The sequence below is a fragment of the Mesoplodon bidens genome, assembly GCF_964165515.1.
Source record: "Mesoplodon bidens genome assembly, chromosome: 20".
Taxonomy (NCBI): domain Eukaryota; kingdom Metazoa; phylum Chordata; class Mammalia; order Artiodactyla; family Ziphiidae; genus Mesoplodon; species Mesoplodon bidens.
Window position 1 is genome coordinate 41,161,594 of NC_138181.1, and position 19,330 is coordinate 41,180,923.

Genomic DNA, 19,330 nt, shown 5'->3' on the forward strand with positions numbered 1-19,330 from the left:
GGCCCACTGTCCCCTAAGTCTGCGAAAAAATATAAATGTTTTCCTAAAGTAATAAACACTCGTTGCCAGCTGTCCCACTGTGCGCCGCCAATCGTGGCCGGTTATAGTGGTTGCATGCAGCTGAAAACTGTGCACCGGGAGAGGGTGCCGAGTTTGCCTAAATTAAAGCACACGCCTTTCAAAGCGTATCAACTGGTGCTCGGTGAGCCAGTGCCAAGCGCCCCCAGGCTTTCCAGCCTTGCCCTGGGTGCTGGTGTTTTTTCCCCAGCCTGCCATGGAGAACGGTGCTGGGGTGGACGCCCGGATAAGCTGATTCCGCACGTGGGGTGAGCCTGGGAAAAGGGCATCTCGAAACAGAGAGAGAAGGCAAAAGCCCTGCATGCTTCGCCCACGTTAGAAAGGAAAACGCTTTGCTAAGCCGCATGCGTGATGGCGTTACCACCTCGCTCTGCCTCTCGAAACACACTGGGGATCAGCCTGAGGGGGAGAACCCCGGGGGCCGGCGAAGCCTCGGCCTCTCTCAAGAGCTGACGGAGGTCCTCCCCGGCCCCCCGCTCCCCGCCTTCCCCCCGCCCCTCCGTTTTTCCTGCCCGCAGTCGGAGCCCCGCCCGGGCGGAGACTGTTCTCTAAAGCGCCCTCCTGTTCTGTTTCGCTTTTCAGCCCACGTTTGGAGTCCAGCAGCAGGTGGCGAGGCAGGCCAAGGCCTTCCTGTCCCTGGGCAGGATGGCCGAGGTGAGGGGGAGCGCGCGCCAGGGGAGCGGCGCGCCGTCGTGGCTGTGGTTCGCGACGGTCAAGTCGCTGATTGGCAAAGGCGTCATGCTGGCCGTGAGCCGGGGCCGCGTGCAGACCAACGCGCTCAACATCGCCGACGAGGACTGCATCAAGGTGGCGGCCGTGCTCAACAGCGCCCTCTACCTGGAGGACCTGCACTTCACCGTCGAGGGCAGGGACACGCACCACTTCATCAAGACCAGCACGCCCGAGGGCGACCTGGGCACGCTGCGCCTGACGAGCGGCCGCCGGGCGCTGGAGAACGGCATCAACGTGACCGTGTCGCAGTCCACCGCCGTGGTCAACGGCAGGACCCGCAGGTTCGCGGACGTGGAGCTGCAGTTCGGCGCGCTGGCGCTGCACGTGCGCTACGGCGCGACCCTGGACGAGGAGAGGGCGCGCGTGCTGGAGCAGGCGCGGCAGCGCGCGCTCGCCCGGGCCTGGGCGCGCGAGCAGCAGCGCGTGCGCGACGGCGAGGAGGGCGCGCGCCTCTGGACGGAGGGCGAGAAGCGGCAGCTGCTGAGCGCCGGCAGGGTGCAGGGCTACGACGGCTACTACGTGCTCTCGGTGGAGCAGTACCCCGAGCTGGCAGACAGCGCGGACAACATCCAGTTCCTGCGCCAGAGCGAGATCGGCCGCAGGTAACGCCCGCGCCGGCGGCGGGGAAGCGCGCGCGCGCGCGCGCGGGGCCGAGCCGGCGGGGCCGCCTGCCTCTCCAGGCTCCAGGCGCAGCGCCACCTCCGTGCAGATGTGTCTGGGGCGCGAGCCGACGGGGCTCCCCGGCACCGAGGAGAGCCAGACTGCTCTTAAAAACAAAAAAGAAAAACCACCCCCCCCCCCAAAAAAATCAAAGCAGACAGACAAAAACAAAAACCTTTCTTCTGAATGACCTTAAAGGTGATCGGCTTTAAAGAATATGTTTACATATGCATATCGCTGCACTCAGTTGGACTGAAAGTATTGCGAGGAAAACAGATCATTAAAGGAAAAAAAAAAAGGCCAACCATTTTGCCCCGGGCCGTCTGTTCTTCGAGGCACTGTGTTTAAAGAAGGTAGAGATAACACAGTGTTTCCAGATATTACCCAGCTGTCGACCTTTGCTTACAAGAAGTAGTCTCTCTGCATAGGGTGTGATGTATATCCCTGTTAATGGTAGAATGTGAGGCCGAGTTACTGTTCCTGGACAACCCGACTGCTTCCCCTGTGCTGCTTTGTAAAAGGACATTGGCACAAGTGACTTCGGCCGGGGCGGGGATTCCTGGGGGATTTTACGAGGCCAACGTGGTGTGCCTCGCGGAGAAAAACACCGGCCCACACGGAATCCTTGTCACTGATGATGAGCAAAGGAAGCCCAGATTTTTTTGTAAATTATGTGAGACAAGTTGTTTATGGATTTTTATATGAATTACAATTTACTGTACATCAAATATTAGTCTCAGAGGAGTTAATTTATGTAAAGTGTTAAAAAAGTTTATACTTAAAAATAAAATGATAAAAACATGTGAACTGTGTGATTTTTTAAAAAGGATTGCACCTTTTGTTATCTGTTATAGCTGTACAGTATAAATTATATTGTAGAGATATAACGACTTATGCCTATAATGTCCGGAGGTGTTAATATTTTTGTATCAGGTTGAAAAAAACGTGCCACTTTCTATCGCTAGATGGGTAGGACAGTGCAGTCCTACGTGGGTGGCTGGCTCATCAGAGGACTTCTCCTTTCTCTTCTCCTTTTCATCAGGCCAGTGTCCTCAACCATTATCAGCTAAGAGGCATGGTAGGAAACTAAGGCTGGTGGAATGTAACGGAAGATACAAAAACAAAAACAAAACAACAAAAACAACCAAAACGGGGCGGGAGGAGTTCTCTGGCCCTCTCTCGGCCCTGGAAGTCCGTGGGGAGTTGGTGGCGTTAACCCCAGGGTTCTGCTGTTAGCGTTCCTTGAAGCCTCATTTCGTGATGGAGGCGAGAGACCGCGTCGGGTGCTCGGGAAACCTTTGTGAGCAGGCAAGGGGCTGATGCGGTCATGACCACAAACGTGTGTCTTCAGATCCAGGGAAGCGAGCAGAAACCGAGCAGTGGTGAGAGAGCCAGATGGGGAAAGTCAGGGTCCCTTGGCCGGTCTCGAGTTTGGACCCTCAGGTCACCAAGAGGGACAAGAAAGGGAGGCAAAAGCTGCCCTAAGCCCGCACGACCCAGCCTGCCCGGGAGCTGGTTTGAACGGCAGCCTCATCTCTGTCTCGGGGACGCCGGGGGTGGCAGACGCCGCGGGAAGTGACCTGGCAGCCGGGCCCTCCTGCCTGCGTGCCCGCGCGCCGAGCACCTGCACTTCCGTGCGACTCTGGCCGTTCTGGCACGTCTCTTTCTTGAGCACTAAATTCAGCCACAAAAATATTTTCAGAAAACCTTTCTCAGTTCATTGAGCTATCGTACACGCTGTCTTCCTCTATGTATAATGGTGATAAAACATAGCTAAGTGAACATGTCGTACATATAAAGGTTCAAGTGATGTACTGGAGATAACTTTCTAACTGCTCTGTATGTATCACATACTCTAAATTGCACAGTAGGCGTGTTTATTAAACAAATTGGCTGGGAAAGTTTCAAAATAGCTACTGAATTTACAGTATCAGTGCTATTACTGTCTTTGTGTATTTGGTAGAGCATACCGAAGTAATTAATCTTCTGATGAATGCTGATATTTTATTAGAATGAAAGCACAGATTAGCAGTAATATTTTTTATCCTGGAAATCCTTTGGCGAGTATTATGAAGCCCGAATTTAGAAAACTATGAGATTTCAAACCACATAAACATGGCTCTGTTCTACATTTTATTTTTTAACTGTTGACATAGGTGTTTGCATTTCTGTTCCATGGCATCTCTGCAGGGCTGCATTTAGCATGCTGTAAGTCCTTTTGGTTGAAAGAGGCTCTGAGTCTGAATTCTCAGAAATGTTTCTAATGTATCGACCATGGAAAGCTTGTACCACATGAGAGAAGTGAAGTCCCAGCCTTACCCTCCTCGTGACATGGACTGGTCCTGTACACTGGCACCGATGAGTAACAGATTTGGAGTATCTCCTGGTGCTTATTTTAGATGAAGTCAAATCAACCCAATTCGTGTCTTGTTAGTGGATATAATGAGCCTATTTCTTTCTCAAAAGACTCGTGACCTGGACGCGGTTTTACAAGAAATAGTGACCTTGGGGAATATGGAAACAAAAGACCGTTTTCTAAGAGTGGGCAGGGAGGTGGGGGACTGTGTAATGAAAAGAATTAGCTTACAAAAGAGAAATTAATATTCAAAGTATTTTAGGCGAAGCCAGTCAAAATGCTTTCATGATATTTTGAGATGTAAATTTTGTCTGATTTGTATTGTTCTTTTCATTTGCCTTCTTAACTTTATATGTGACCTGAATTTTCCATAACTTGATGACTATAGATTGCATCTAGGCATTCCAATAAAAGCCAACCCAACGTGTGTGTGTTGATATATTTTTTAAAACCTTGGGCCCGCCAGGACGGCATTTGTGTTTTGGGGGTGGAGGATGCAAATAGATGCCGTTGTTGCGGTATTGATTCATCTGCAACCAGTTGATCATAGCTTTTATTTTCTTTTCTAATTGTGGTGTCCACCGGCCACATGGCCTGTTCAACGGTGTGCGCTTCACAGGGAACTCTCCCCATGGCCTACTTTAGGAAACCGTGAAGGATGCCCCTACAAAGCCAAACATTACCACTGTGAAGAAGAAGGAAAAAAAAAAAATACTACCCGTTACTCCTTGACAGCAGGCCTCACTCCTGTGGTCCTGGCAATAAGTGCTTAATTAAAACTCTTGATTAGAATAATCAGTTTGGGCCTGATAGGCTCCCAGCGTCCTGGAGATGTCTACATCTACATCTAGATCGCCTGATTTAGGGGGTGCTTAGGTCAGCAATCCCAGGCTGGCCGGCCAAGGCTTTTGAGTTTAGTCTGAAAAGGCAGGCTTTGTCACACTTGCTTTGTAGTGACAACCTCAACTTGATAACATTGATCCAGAAGAAGAAGAATCAGGTCACTCCACTCAGCCAAAGGGTCTATTTTTTTCTCCTCGAATTAGAGGTTAACACACTCCAAACGGGGGTAAGCCAGAAAAACACATGCGAATTCCTGCTTTCACTTTCTACACTGCTTTCCCTAGAAGTCATGTCTGACTGCAGGCAAAGAAGAACGTTGTAGGTGAAAATTGTATCTTCAGAGCAGAATCTTCTGGGCAGGGGATATGCGGCTGCCGCATCCTGTGAAATGTGCATTCAGGCGTTTAGATGCATCGCACATTACACATGTGGTTTCAAGTGCCGAACCTGCGCATAAGTACAATACCTGCCTATAACCACCTTGAACTGACACCAGTCCCCCAGCGCTTTAAAGATGAGGGGAGACCCCTGCCTGTGATGCCGCCCTAGCCATGCCCACCGCGCTCTCTATGCACTACCTTTTCTTTCTCCTTTTATCCTGACCTGCTCCCAAGTGAAGCCCTTTCTGTCACCCGCTGAACAGCAAATCAGCTGTCTGAGGTGCTTTTTCTTCCACCATTTATTTATTTATTTTAACATCTTTATTGGAGTATAATTGCTTTACAATGGTGTGTTAGTTTCTGCTGTATAACAAAGTGAATCAGCTATACGTATGCATATATCCGCATATCTCCTCCCTCTTGCGTCTCCCTCCCACCCTCCCTATCCCACCCCTCTAGGTGGTCACAAAGCACCGAGCTGATCTCCCTGTGCTATGCGGCTGCTTCCCACTAGCTGTCTATTTTACATTTGGTAGTGAGGTGCTTTTGAAATGCAGGGCTCCGGAAGAGGCAGCGGGAGGGCACTGATCCGCATCGTGCTCGCTCTGTGGCAGAACCCACCTGGGCAGCGCCCACAGCAGCGCACTTGCTATAGTGCGAAGGAGGAGAAGCCCCACCACCACCGGGCCAGGATCGGCCCCTCCCTCCCCATCCCCGGCCTCAGGTGCCATCTGACCTCCTGCAGACTGCAGCCAGCCCACCCCTGGGAATACATGAAGGACCGCAGAGCTCTTCCCCTTTCCACGGGGACCCAGATAGATTCTTCCCCACTTTCCTTCCGAGGGGTGAGCTGATTTCCATCACCCTTTAAAATGCATCAAATTCTAGAAGTGGGAATCAGAAGGGATTTAGAGAAGTTTGAACGAGTTGCCCAAGTTCACAGAAGTGGCTCAAACCCAGGTGAGCAGAGATGCCCTGTCAGCAAGTACCCTCCACTGTATCCTGTAGTCTCCCAATGACACCACCCAGGAAATACTGGCGACACTCTTTACCACTGCCATTGCCTCGGGGCATGGGTCTTTCCAAAGCTGCCATAATCTAGAGTCATGACATACGTTTTTCCTTATATAAAGATCCCTCCAACAGAGCATGTGTCTTGAATCCGACACTGCCCGCCGATATTTCTAGCTCTGCAGCCCCCCTCACCGTAGATAAGAAAGTCTGCCATGCAATGTTAATGACTTCCTAATTTCTAAAAAGACTTATAAAAGAAAGACCACTGATTTGCCTATATGCACGTGTTGAGCTATTTATCTAGATTTTCCCTATGCTATTCATCTGGCTTTGGTCATCTTACAAGAGAATGAAAAAATAAAAATTGGTTATAAGTCATTATTACCCACTTTAACCACGGAGTTAAGCCAGAGTACCAGACAGGTAGTGCTAAGCCATTTGAATTTTCTGCCTTCTGATTTAAGCCACATAATGAATAGCCTCTCCTGCCAGAGTTCTCATTTGCTATTCACCACCTCGGCAAGCATGGTCTCTTGATGTCAGTTAATTACGAGTAACGTTTAGGTAAATTGAGTAAAGCTTTTCATTTATGCACTGCCTTAAAACTCTGTCATGGAGGAATATAGGATTCCTAGAGTCTCCTATAGAGAGAATTTACTATAAACGGATTGTAAGCCTGGAGTAACATCATTATTCAGTTTAGAGTTAATGGGGTCCACAAAGCGAATTTAATATATCCTTCCGGGACCTAAGCTGAGGAAAATTAAAAATTAGACGCATAAATTGTGACTTCTGGGGCAAGGCGGTGTCTTGGTTACAGCCTTCCTGCTCAGAAGGTGAATCGTGAGCTGGGCCCTAATGCAGACATTCAGCCTGCATTTAGGAAGGGAAATTGCCACCTTTTACATGTGTGCTGAGATTTCCCGAATTCCACCCACAATGGCTATTTCTGTCCAGCATGACTCACTGCACAGAACTGACACGATTTACAAGTGGCCCACTGGGTCAAAATGAATTCTTCAAAATTTTCTCATGTTAACTTTATCAGTGGTCTGTGAGGGGAGCATAAATACCCAAGGAGTTAAAATGACAAGTTCTTTGACGTGACTGAAAGGCTGAAAATGGAACACTGGAGTGTGTGAAGAAGCACACGAAAGGCTCCCGTGGACCTCGAGTTCTTGTCACAGAAGGGATTAATGACCATAGAGGTGAAGAAACTACCCTACCCCCAATTTTCCTCCAGAATGAATGCTAGGGAGATTCTAGTCCACCTGTTCTACAGAAAATTCTAGAAAAACCATCCGCAGGACTCCTAGCTCTATACCCATCACCCGCGATGCTCTTCTAGAGAGCCCGCGTTCCTCTCCCCCCTCCCCTCCCCCTTCTACTTCTTTCCTCTCCCTGCCCCCCATCACTCACTGGATTTACCCTTTACCACCTGGTAGAAGCTGTCTAGGTTGCAATCAACGCAGGTTGTGTCTACCCAGGTATCTTTCTAAGGCTTAGAAGGAAACCCATAGACTCCCCTGGTAGACCAGATGGACGATAAATAATTACCCAGGACATCACAGGAAACTAAGGTTCTTTGTCTTCAACTTACTTACAAAAGGTTATAAACAAGCAGATTTTAAAATCTCACTTCAGCTATGACATGATTTCTAGGTTGGACCCTGTAGCCAAAAAAAAAAAAAAGAAAAGAAAGAGCAGGCCTGGGGTTTATGCTTCTGGCTCAAACATTGACAGGTGCCACTGCAGAGCAGAGAGCAGATGCAGAGATGACGCAGAATGGGAGGAGTGGTCAGGGCTGGCCCGGCTCGGAGGGACGCGGCGCGTGGGCAGTAGCAGAGGGAAGAGCCTCCTGCCCTACGTTCGCCCCCCGGTGCCGGGCTGCCCTCTTGCCTTCCCTTCAATCTCCAGGGCTCTGGTCCTGCAGGAATGAAAAGCCGTCCCAACATCTGGTGGGAGAGCTGGGCAGGTCCTTCAGGACACTGCCTCCTCCTGAAATCCCAAGGAAGCATCCAGTTAGGGAGGACTTGGGGCCCCGGGGCTCTTCCCCGACTACCCTCCGGGAGATTGCGCCTTCCGAGGAGCTTTCGGGAAGGGTTCTAGCGCCCCCTGGTGATGGGCATCGTTGGTGAAGACGTGATCGATGCCAAAGCAGCGGCGCCGGGGCCAGCGTCCGCCACCCTCTAGCCCTCTCCCTGGTCAGGCCAGTTCCAATTAGCCTCTATTTTCCCATCTTTGCTCTGCGCACGGAGTTTCACACATAAAACGATTCCTTCCGCTTCATGCACCGCCTCACTGAGGCCTGGTCCTTGCAAAAATTGCTCCCGTAAGATTTCGCTTCCCGTCAAGCAGAAACTTTGTCAAACAACGTTCCTCTCGCTTCGCAGATCAAAATAAGGCCCTTCCTCCCAGGAATTGCCTGCGGGCTGTTTTGAGTTTTGCAGCCCCCCAAAAACAGTGGTTTCTGAACTATCACATTGTTTCCCTTTTACTTTTCATGTTTGAACAGTCCTGTCGCTCCGAAGAATCTCCCAGAAGGACAGGTCATTTAAATTCAGAGTGGCGTTTTTATTTCCGAGGGCACTAGGCTCTCACGGTAAGTGCTGTAGTGACAGCTGGGAGGGGTGAACACCCTGAAGCCCCTCCGGGGCAGCTGAGGCCTAAGCAGGGCCCGCCTGCCCTCCACCTGACCTCCCGGGCTGTGGGGATGTCCATCTCCCCCGTCTACCAGCCCACAGTGGCCACGGGGGAAAGAATCCAGGGTTCAACCTTCTTGGCCCATGTTGTCACCCAAAGGAGCCAACGGACGCTCCTTTTATATGGCAGCCTGCACTGGTGCCCCTGGAGGCCTCTGGGGCCCCCAGACATAGCAGCCCCCTCTTTTCCCCACCCAGGTTTTCACGGAAATGAGGAAGAAGATCAGAGTTGGCATGTGAAAGTCCAAGCATCACCTTAGATAAAAGTGAAAAGCAAAACGGATACCAAAATTAGGTAGAGACACGTCCCGCACTTTGCTGTGAGTACTGGCCTGGGGCAGCCCTCGCCTGGGGGGCAGTGAGGCCCAGTTCTCCCCAACTTACCAGGAAGGGTAAGCTACCCTCCTGCCCCACTGGAGTGACGGGGGGACAGAGAGGTCAGGCGTGAGATCTCTCTCACACACACACACAGACACACACACACACACACAGAGCCAGGAGGCAGGAATACTACACCACATCTCAGGCCCCTCGGGTCTGCCTGGTGCTGCCCGCAGTGACATGGCCTCCAGCCACGATGCTTCGTCCCTCCGGGCCTCCGTCGGGCACCCCCTTCCTGCTCCGACACCCATGGAGGCATTTGGTGGCTGCATCGGAAACCGGTCCTGAAATACAAGCTCTGGCCTCCTCCGCAGACTGGCAACCATCCAGATGAGGAGGGTCTGTTTCATACACCTGCTCCCAAGCTCCAAACCGCCACTGCCCCTCCCACTGCCCCAGGGAGGGAACAGGCAGCAGAGCCGGGGCTCTGGACTTTGGGGAAGCGCCCCTGCCCATTCCTCTGCCTCTTGCTAGGAGAGGGCGGCAGGCTCGCCTCGCTCTTGTAAGTCACAGGGAAGCAGGCCCAGCCCTGCCGCCCCTCGGGGCTCCTTCTGCGGCCTCGCCGATTAGTGCTCTAGTTCATCAGACTCAGAGAGGCCCTGGGGAGTGGCGGAGCTGGGCGAAGCCCCAGAGCAGTGGACAAATACCCGTTAGTCCCACCTCGCCTGGCCACCTGCTATGTCTGCACCTCAGTTTTTCCACCTTTTTTTGTTTGTTTCTTTGTTTGTTTGCGGTACGCAGGCCTCTCACTGTTGTGGCCTCTCCCGCTGCGGAGCACAGGCTCCGGACGCGCAGGCTCAGCGGCCATGGCTCACGGGCCCAGCCGCTCTGTGGCATGTGGGATCTTCCCGGACCGGGGCACGAACCCGTGTCCCCTGCATCGGCAGGCGGACTCTCAACCACTGCGCCACCAGGGAAGCCCAGTTTTTCCACCTTTAAAGTGGGCCCAAACTTCTGCTCCTGAGCTGCTCCTTCCCAGCCTCCACTGCCCACAAGGGGCATGTGTGTGTGTGTGTGTGTGTGTGTGTGTGTGTGACAGAGACAGACAAAAGAAAAAAGAGCCTGTGGTGATGTTATTTCCCAGACATCTTTCAGCATCTCGCTGCCTGAGGCTGCGTTAGGCGGCCCCTCTAAAGGGAAGGGGGTTCTCCCTGTCAACTCCCAGGGGAGAGGGAGCTGCCGTCTTGGCTGAGGGCCCACACTGTTACCTGCAGGAAAGAGCTGAGAATGAAGCCCTTCCCAGCCAGCTCTCACTGCTCACCCTGAGATGGTGGAAATTAGTGAGTGTGAATATTTGTAATCACATACAGACCAATATAGAATAATACGGAACACACACCTTCAGAATACTGCCCGCAGCCAGCGTCCTGGACGCGGCCCAGCTGCAGAAAGGGAGCGGCCGAGGGAGTGGCTGAGGCAGCGAGCTCAGGGCTGGGGGTCCGAGCCCGAGGGTTCACCACCGGCTCCCTTCCTGCTGGTGGCCTCAAAGGTCAGTGACGCCCGGAACCTACAGGATGTGCCCACCCCCCCCCCGGCGCTCTTCGTCCTGCCGGGTCCGAGGTGTCAGGACATGGCCTGCTCAAGCCCCTGGCAATTAACACGCCCGAAATAATGGCTCTCTGCAAGGCCATCCAATGCAGAGCCCAAGGCTGACAGGATGACGGCATTTTCGTCTCTGCCATAGAGACCCCTCTCTGCTTGTGCTGCTGCCTAATCTCAGGATGCCAAGAAAAAAAAGAAAAAAGATTCTGGCAGCTTCTGCCCAGCTCTAGTTTTCTCGGAGAGAAAGCAACAGCTGTGACAGTCTTAGCCTGACAGAACCCCCGGTCTGTTGCAGGCCGCACGCATCCAGGTGCCAGGCTTGGCCTGGGCAAGGGCAGGAGCGTCCCCAGCAAGCTCCCCATCCCGACTCAGAAAGGAGCTGTCACTGCTACCGGAGCTGAGCAGAGTGAGGGTCCCCACGCTGTGTGGCTGGAGCCCCCACCTCTCCCTCGTGGGCCCCTCAGGCACGGCAGGGCCACCACCAGCCCTCACGGCCTCTGGGATCAGAGCGAGACTCTGCGGCGCTATTGCTAAGGACTGGGACCTGCAGGCAGCACGGTGGGGCCCAGCCCTGGGGTGTCCTGCCCTGAACCACTGCCCCAGGCTCGGCCCTCAGCCTGGCCGGACACGCCTGCGGCCTCTGTCCACCAGGAGCGCTGGCCGGGTGTGTGAAGGACCCCCTATCCCAGCCACGGACAGGCGCAGCCCATACCTCACCACACACACACACACACACACACACACACACACACACACCGTCACCACCATCACACTTACACCCCATCACCACCATCACACACACACACCATCACCACCATCACACACACACCCCATCACCACCACCATCACACACACACCCCATCACCACCACCGTCACATACACACCCCATCACCACCACCATCACACACACACACACACACCCCATCACCACCACCATCACACACACACACCCCATCACCATCACACATACACACACACACACACACACCATCACCACCATCACACACACACCCCATCACACACACACACACACACCCCATCACCATCACACACACACACAATCACACATGCACGTGCAGTTCTGCCTGACCCAAATGAGGCAAACCACTTGGTGTCTCGGCACCTCAGTTTTCTCCACTTTTAAATTGGACCCAAACCTGTGTTCCTGAGTCTCTCCTTCCCAGCCTCCCCAGCCCGTGAGCTGCCTGAGAGCCAGAGCGCTTTTCCACTGCTGCAGCGGGGTCCACGCCTGGGCAGACCCCTCTGTGTCTCACCATGTGCGGGGCTACAGAGACACCTAAACCCCAGGCAGGAAGCCTCCGGCCTCCCAGGACGTCCCTGGCTGTGGGCCCTCTGCCGTCACCACTGCGACAGCCACGGAGGACTCTGCCAGCTGCGCAGACACTGTCGAGAGGGAGCCGGGAGGACCGAGCTGTCCTCCAGCAGGATAAGGAGACCCGGGCCCGCCGTGCTGCCCCCCACCTCTAAGCCTGGCCTCCTCCCCACGGGGGCTGGGCGGCCGGAGCCTGAGGATCCTCTGAGAACCCCCAACCCACGGTTTGCAACTAGTTCTTTTGTGGGGGGAGGGGGACAGGGTCTTTTTGCCAATGAAATCTCACATGAAACCAAAGCTGACAAAGGCCCAGCTGCTTGGATTGAAGTTAAGAATGGGGGTCGGGCCACCCTACCTGTGAGGGGCACTGTGGAAGTTCCCAGAAAAGAAAGATTCCCATCCTCCAGGGTTTCCTGTTTAGTCAAGAGGCGACTGCTGTGAACACAGACCAGAGACCCCAGTCCCACCTGGGGGGGTCCAGGCAGGCTTCCTGGAGGAGGTGAGCCTGAGCTGGAGCACAGCTGGAGGCTGTGCAGAGCAGAGTGAAAGGGGATTGAGGTACAGGCTCCGGAGCCAGACCGCCTGGGTCTTCCCACGCCATTTACTAGCTGCCTGGACTCAGAGGACTTATTCACCTCTCTGTGGCCCAGTTTCCTTTTTTATAAATTGAGGACTGTGGCTCCATGAGGTCATCGTGAAGCTAGCTCCGTGAAGTAGCAGATGTCAAGAGCTTGGATCAGCGCCCGCCTAGGCTCAGCGCCTCACAGGAGTACAGCCCCTGCGTGCAGTCACGGCCACAGTGTGGCCCAGGCAGCCAGAGCCACGCTTCCTGAGGACAGGGCTGTCCGGAGAACCAGCGGTCCCAGCCTCCCCTGCCCAAGGGCAGCACAAGATCAGAACCGCAGTCTACAAGCCCCGGGCACCAGCCTGGGTGGAGCAGGGCGGCTGAACGCACATCCCCAGAGACCTCTCCCATGGGTGCAGGCCCAGGACAGCCCCCATAGGCAGGAGTCTGGAACACGTGGTCCCTGGGCTTCCTGAGATCCCCTGGAACAGGTTAGGAACTGGCCCAAGACGCATGGCTAGTGCTACAGGAGCTGTAGTGCTGAAATTCCTGCCCATCTAACTCCAAAACCCATGCTCTCCCCGTTCACCTTGCTGCAGCCAAAGCCAAGCTCCAAGCTCAGGATACAGGGCCCCAAACCACTTCAGATGCCACCCTATGCGCTCTCTGGCCCCTCCGGGCCAGGATATGCTGGGCACATCCTGAAATCCAGCTAAATGAATGTTCTCCCACTTTCCAAGGAACCGCACCCCTCATGCCTCAGTGCCTTTGCCTGTGCTGTGCCCCTTGCCCGGCTGCTGGGCGCACCTCACCAGACTCCCCTCTGGACTAGCAACTGCTTGGTGGCACCACGGCGAGTCCAGGTCTGGAGGGTGCCCTGTGCTCTCCCCGAGCCGTGAGCAGGCCCAGCTCCTTGGCCCCCACGAGGCACAGGGACGGGGCTGGCCTCAAGGGGGTGCTTGCAGTTAGAAAAGCATCACCCCACAGCGCTCCAAACACGCGGTAATTCATAAGTACCTGCCATTCTGCAAAACGTCCAGGATGCCTCCAGAAAACTGGCCCTTATCTCAAACATAAACTTTAAAGTTTAAAACATCAGCCGTTTGTGGTATAGAAAGAAGTGGTCTAAATTATTGAAGAGATAATTAACAGTTCAAAGCAAAGCGGTAGCACGTGCCGGCTCCTGTGATGCCCTTGGGCCATGAGACACCGCGCTTGCGGGACACTCAGGACACAGAACACAAACCTGGCGCTCCCACGGCCTCCATGGGTATCGGGGGGCCTGGGCTCCCTCTGACTGGGCGCCCCTCGCCCGCTCCTGGCCTCTCTCAGTGTTGCTCCCTTCTGCCTCATGTGTCTCCCTTGGCTGGTCCTGTTAGGGAAAGAGCAAAAGCAGACTTTGCTGTTTCCAGAGAAATTGAATAGTCGGTATCCTTTTTTATTTTTTAAAGTTAGTATATTAAACTGTTATATTGCTCTAAAACTGGCCAATAGGGTGCACGGTGCTGCCTGCTATAAGTTCCTGAGGGCACAGCTGACCCAAGACTGACCCCTGCGTGCCCCACTCTTGGCTCTGGGGACCCCAAACCCCAGCAATGCCCTGTCCCCGCCCCCCGTCTTCCTTCGTCCCTGCAAGGAGGGACAGGAGGATGGAGCTGTCCTCCACCGGGATAAGGGGGCCCCGGGCGCCCGGTGCCAGCCCCTCCCCTCCACCCCTGGGCTCTTCATCATGGGGGCCAGGAAGCCAGAGGGGTCCTGCCGAGGGCTGGGGCCTGGGGATCCTTTGGGAACACTTATCCGATGGTTTGTAATTTTTGTTTGGGCGGGAGGGTGGGTCTTTTCTGCCAATTAAATTCCTTCATCCTACGAACAAGTCCCTGAGGGGGTGCAGAGACCCAGCTCCAGGGAACGTGCCCATCCAGGCTGGTGCTTCAGATGCACAGGCAGCACCACCCACCCACAGCAAGAAAATGAAACTGCTGCAGGGATGGGAAGCACTGGGGTGGCAAGGATAGAGGCTGGCTAACATCAGCTGGATGAGCCGTACCGTCTGCCTGGCTGTTTAATGCCCTGTTTGTGGCCGAAGCTCTCTGACAGGCATTACCGCGCAGTGGAAAGAGCCTCTACTTCCGTGTCCACTTCCGTAGGTTCATCCATATGTTTCTTCCCTAGGCCTCCTTGTCCCCTTCCAAACCTACCCCTCTGATGCCCATAAGAAATGTGCCAAAACTAATCACTGCCCAAGAGTCCGCATATATACTTACCTTGGACCACTTCTCTCTCGATACCGAGGGGTCACTAGGCACAGGGCCCATTGCTTTGCCCAGTGTAATCGCTGCCTTTCAAGGGCATCTCTGAGTGGATCTACAGGGCAGCAGCTGTCTGCTTCAGCTCACTTCAACATAGCCTGTTGACTCGTCTTTGAACCAGCCCATATTTTCTTCTGGTGAACTGGCCGTAGCTGTGAGGTGAGAGAGAGGTGATGGTGCATGAATTCGTTTTCTAGGGCTGTTGTAACAGAATATCACAAACCGAGTGGCTTAAAACAACAGAAATTGTGCACTGTACATTGGTGTCTGGCCAATGGTGAGAATGGAGACTGAAATGCACGCAGTGATTTTCAGGGCTGCGCCTACACAAAGGGAGGACTTTTTCTAGTTGCACAAAGGCTAACAGAGGTTCTGTGGGAGCAGTTTCAGGAGCACTGTCGTCATGTAGTTTAGCCCTACTTTATCAGGGGCAGAGCTGAGGTTAAGGCGATTTGAAGGTTACCCCAAAATTTTATACCTTAAACATCCCAATTACTTTGTATCTTTGGAGTCACAGTGGCGTCCAAGAAACAGAAAGCAACATATCCGAGTCAAAAATCAGAAAGAAATTGGGAGGATAAGACTCAACAGCAACAAGGAAATTTTTTATTATGCATTTGTCCAACAAAAAATAAAAACAAATTTCAAGGCACGTCTTGAAAACGGGAGAGGAAGTACCTGAAAAGTTCCTAGTATGTTATAGCTGGCAAATGAAAATAATTTATAGTAATTATTACTACCAGTTACATATATATGTACATTTTATTGCTATTTCCTTAATTGATTGCTGTTTCTTATCTAATATTTATTACTTATTTTGTGGATACAAAACTACTCAGAGGGTCTCAGTATTTATTATTTTATTTTTCTGAACATAAAAATTCATACAGCTTTCACAAGTTTGGGTACAATCCTTGCCCCACAATTCTGTTTTTTTCCTATAAGGTCTTAAGTTATTCAACTATGTATCTCCTACTATGGACTTTTTCGGGATCTTAACTCTCCTGTTCAAGAAGATAATACTGTAGATTCTACATTATTTATGTGGGCCTTTTTGTCAGTGGCAATTACAGTGTGGTTCACGTCTCATAACTGATTCCCCTTGTTTCTTCCCAGCCAGCCTAGCTCAAAATTTCCACTTATTCTTTGACATTTGTTCATTCCTAATATTTAAGATTCTTCTTTTACAACATCAGTATGGTTTTCTGCTTCCCCCATGTCACCACCCTAGCTGATATTTAGATTCTTGCAATAGCCTCCTAACTAGTCTTTCTAACTTCAACATCTACTCTTTCCAGTCTAACCCCTATACTGCTTTTAGATTGTTTTTCCCCAAATTCTCCTTTCATCATGTCATTTCCCTGGCCAAAATTTTCAGTGGTGCCCCATCATCTCTAGTAGCAGTCTCAAAACTCATTTGGTTGTGTACATATCAGTAAAAGTATTTTGAGCATGCACCCTGTGTATGTGTGTGTGTGTGTGTGTATTTATTCATTTATTTATAGATTTATAACTTATACATGTATGTTCCTATCTCTACATATACTTAATTAAGCTTAACTTTAAACTTTTTTAGATAAAAATAATTATAAATGGAAGTTCTAATATTTTTCTTCTGCCATCCTAAAGGAACATTTAGTGCAACTCATTTTGGGTAATTATATGTAGGCAGAATATTTTTAAAAATCAGAGAGGGGGCAGTGGAGTGCTGTTCCACTGTCCGTGGTGCTGAACTATTATTGCACATTACCACATCATTGTATCTCCTGACCTTTGGATACTGGGGATTCCTTTCTAACTTTCCCCCATATTAAAAACAAAAAAACCAAAAAACCCATAAAAACCTTTCTGTTTATTTTGCTTGTTTGTTTGTTTGGTTTTGGCCACACTGCGCAGCTTGTGGCTTCTTAGTTCCCCAACCAGGGATTGAAACCATGCGCTTGGCAGTGAAAGTGCCGCGTCCAAACAAACTGGACCTCCAGGGAAGTCCCTCCTCCATATTTTTTTTTAAAAAGGAAATGCTATAGACTATACTCTCAAAAGGATTCTAGTTCCTGACATGGAAGTCCAGAGGAGTAAAGATTCTTTTTCCTCCATACTGAAGAACAAAGTATCTATTTTCCTTGGAAAGAAGCAGACTGAGAATAAAAAGAAATGGGGGGTTTAAGTAGGTCTCCATATTAGCTGAATCATTTCATTTCTCTGTTGAAAAAACATAGTCAATGAAGATGTTAAAAGAAGATTCTAATACTCATGTTTTCTTAATTTTATAGCTTCATAACCAAGAATGATTGAAAATAGGTGAAAGAAGTACTGTCAAAGATTATACAGTTCAATGAAGTTGTACAGTGAGGCTCAAGAATATCAGTGTTAGCAGGTACATGAATACTTCTGTGACTGTTGGCTATTAGAAACAAGACTGTAAATTTCTGCCTTGAGGAAGATTCTGATGATCTATAAAATGTCAACTGATGTTGTCACAAATCAGTGGTTCACATGAATCTCATAAAGATTGTAGAACCTGCAGCACTTGTTATATAAATGATGAAAGATGATTTCCTCTTTAAATCTCCAGCTAGCTGCAGTTCACCTGAATGCAAATTAGAAAGCTTAAGTGACATCCAGAGTGTTGAAAAATAGTTAGGGGTTTCTCATATAAGTAAAAATATATTGAGAACTTAGAAAAACAGAACAATATATTGTTAGTAATGGTTCTACTGTAATGTTATTAGAGAATTTACAACCATTATAGCAAATTCCAGTAGATCATTTTAAAACTTACTTTTTCCTTTCTATGGCAACAAATTTCTGGTCACTTGACACTGGGAAAAACTAGTATTTGATTGTGGATCTCACCACCAATGTTCAACTTCAGTATTAACTGTAACATTGGAATGACTCAGTGCATGAACTTCTTCTTTGATGCAAGTTTCTCCCATAGATTTCCATTTAATAAATGTTTGTTTGCAAATGTTATATGCCAGGCCATGCAGATACAGAGATTAAAAAGACAGAGTCTGGGGGCTGCCCTGGTGGCACAGTGGTTAAGAATCCGCCTGCCAATGCAGGGGACATGGGTTCTAGCCCTGGTCCGGGAAGACCCCACATGCTGCAGAGCAACTAAGCCTGTGCACCACAACTACTGAGCCTGTGCTCTAGAGCTCATGAGCCACAACTACTGAGCCCACCAAAGAAGTGTAACACTGGTATAATAATCTTATCTACCCACGTTTAGATCTCCCCAGTTGTCCCTTTAATAGCCAGGATCTAATCAAGATTCACACACTACATTTAATTATCATGAAGTGAATTACCAGACGACCAAGAATGAACGGTGAAGAAATGCATATGGTACGACTGCAGGCTGGGAATGTGTCCTACTTCCTCTCTACACAATCTTGTCATACGTCCCCTTGCTGCCTAGTAGCCCACACTGAGGACGGCTCTCTGAGTAGCGGTCAAGGCCCGGTCCTGTCATGGACTGAATTGCTTTCCCCAAAAATACAAATGATGAAGCTTAATCCCCAAGGTGACTGTATTCAGAGGTAGGGCTTTTAAGGAAGTAGTGAAGGTGAGGTCAGAAGGGTGGGGCCCTAAGGATACGACTGGTACCCTTCTAAGAAGAGGAAGGGATACCAAGGATGCGAGGACACAGAGGAAAGGCCGCGTGAGGGTGCAGCAAGAAGGTGGCCACCTGCAAGCCGAGGACAGAGGTCTCACCAGAAACCAACCCTGCCGCCACCTTAATCTTAGACTTCCAGCCTCCAGAACCATGAGAACATAAATTCCTGTTGTTTAAGCCACCATGTCTGTGGTAATTGCCATGGCAACCCTAGCAAACAAATACAAACGGTTATGCTTGCTTCCTCTTTTCTCAGCTGTCTCCTCATTTACCCTCTTATACCTCTCTTTGAACTTAAGGAAGACATACCTTACTTCCTGGCTCTAAATCCCTTTTCCTGCCCAGGAGGTAGTTTATTCCCAAACATATCCCATTTGCTGTCTTTCCAATTCTTTAAGAAAATAAGGGAGAATGTAAATCATAAATAGATAATAAATAACATTCTTTTCTTTTTCTTCTATTATCTTCATCCTCTCCTTCGCCAAAGACTCTGTTCCTTTTCTGGCCTGAGGCATGTGGAGAGCTCTCAGGTAAAGCCTGCCAGGACAGGAGGGCAGGTAGTGGTGTATTTATCGCTGAAAGGAAGATGCTCTTACCATGAGTTAACTACAAACATGAATCTAAAGCAGTGCTTCTCAAATAATTTCTGAAAAAAAAACAGAATTGTCCCCCACAACCCCTACCAGATCTATAGTTTTGTAAAATAGTATAAAAATGAATTTCTAGAAAAAAATAAAGACATACAAAATACAAGTCCCAACTTTCAACAGACAGAAAATTACTCTGTCAAATTGCTTTTGAAGTTTCTAAGC

At 50.5% G+C, this 19,330-nt stretch overlaps 1 protein-coding gene across 7 annotated transcripts in view; it reads left to right on the forward strand.

Annotated features, from left to right (window-relative positions):
- Positions 1 to 1,435, forward strand: part of TENM3 (teneurin transmembrane protein 3) — a 320,768-nt gene extending 319,333 nt beyond the window's left edge. For all 7 annotated transcript variants that reach the window (XM_081221018.1, XM_081221019.1, XM_081221020.1 and 4 more), the window contains one exon: positions 661 to 1,435. In XM_081221018.1, the coding sequence (XP_081077144.1) occupies positions 661 to 1,416 (756 nt within the window). In that variant the 3' untranslated portion in view covers positions 1,417 to 1,435. The remainder of the gene's footprint in view (positions 1 to 660) is intronic.
- Positions 1,436 to 19,330: the final 17,895 nt, after the last annotated feature.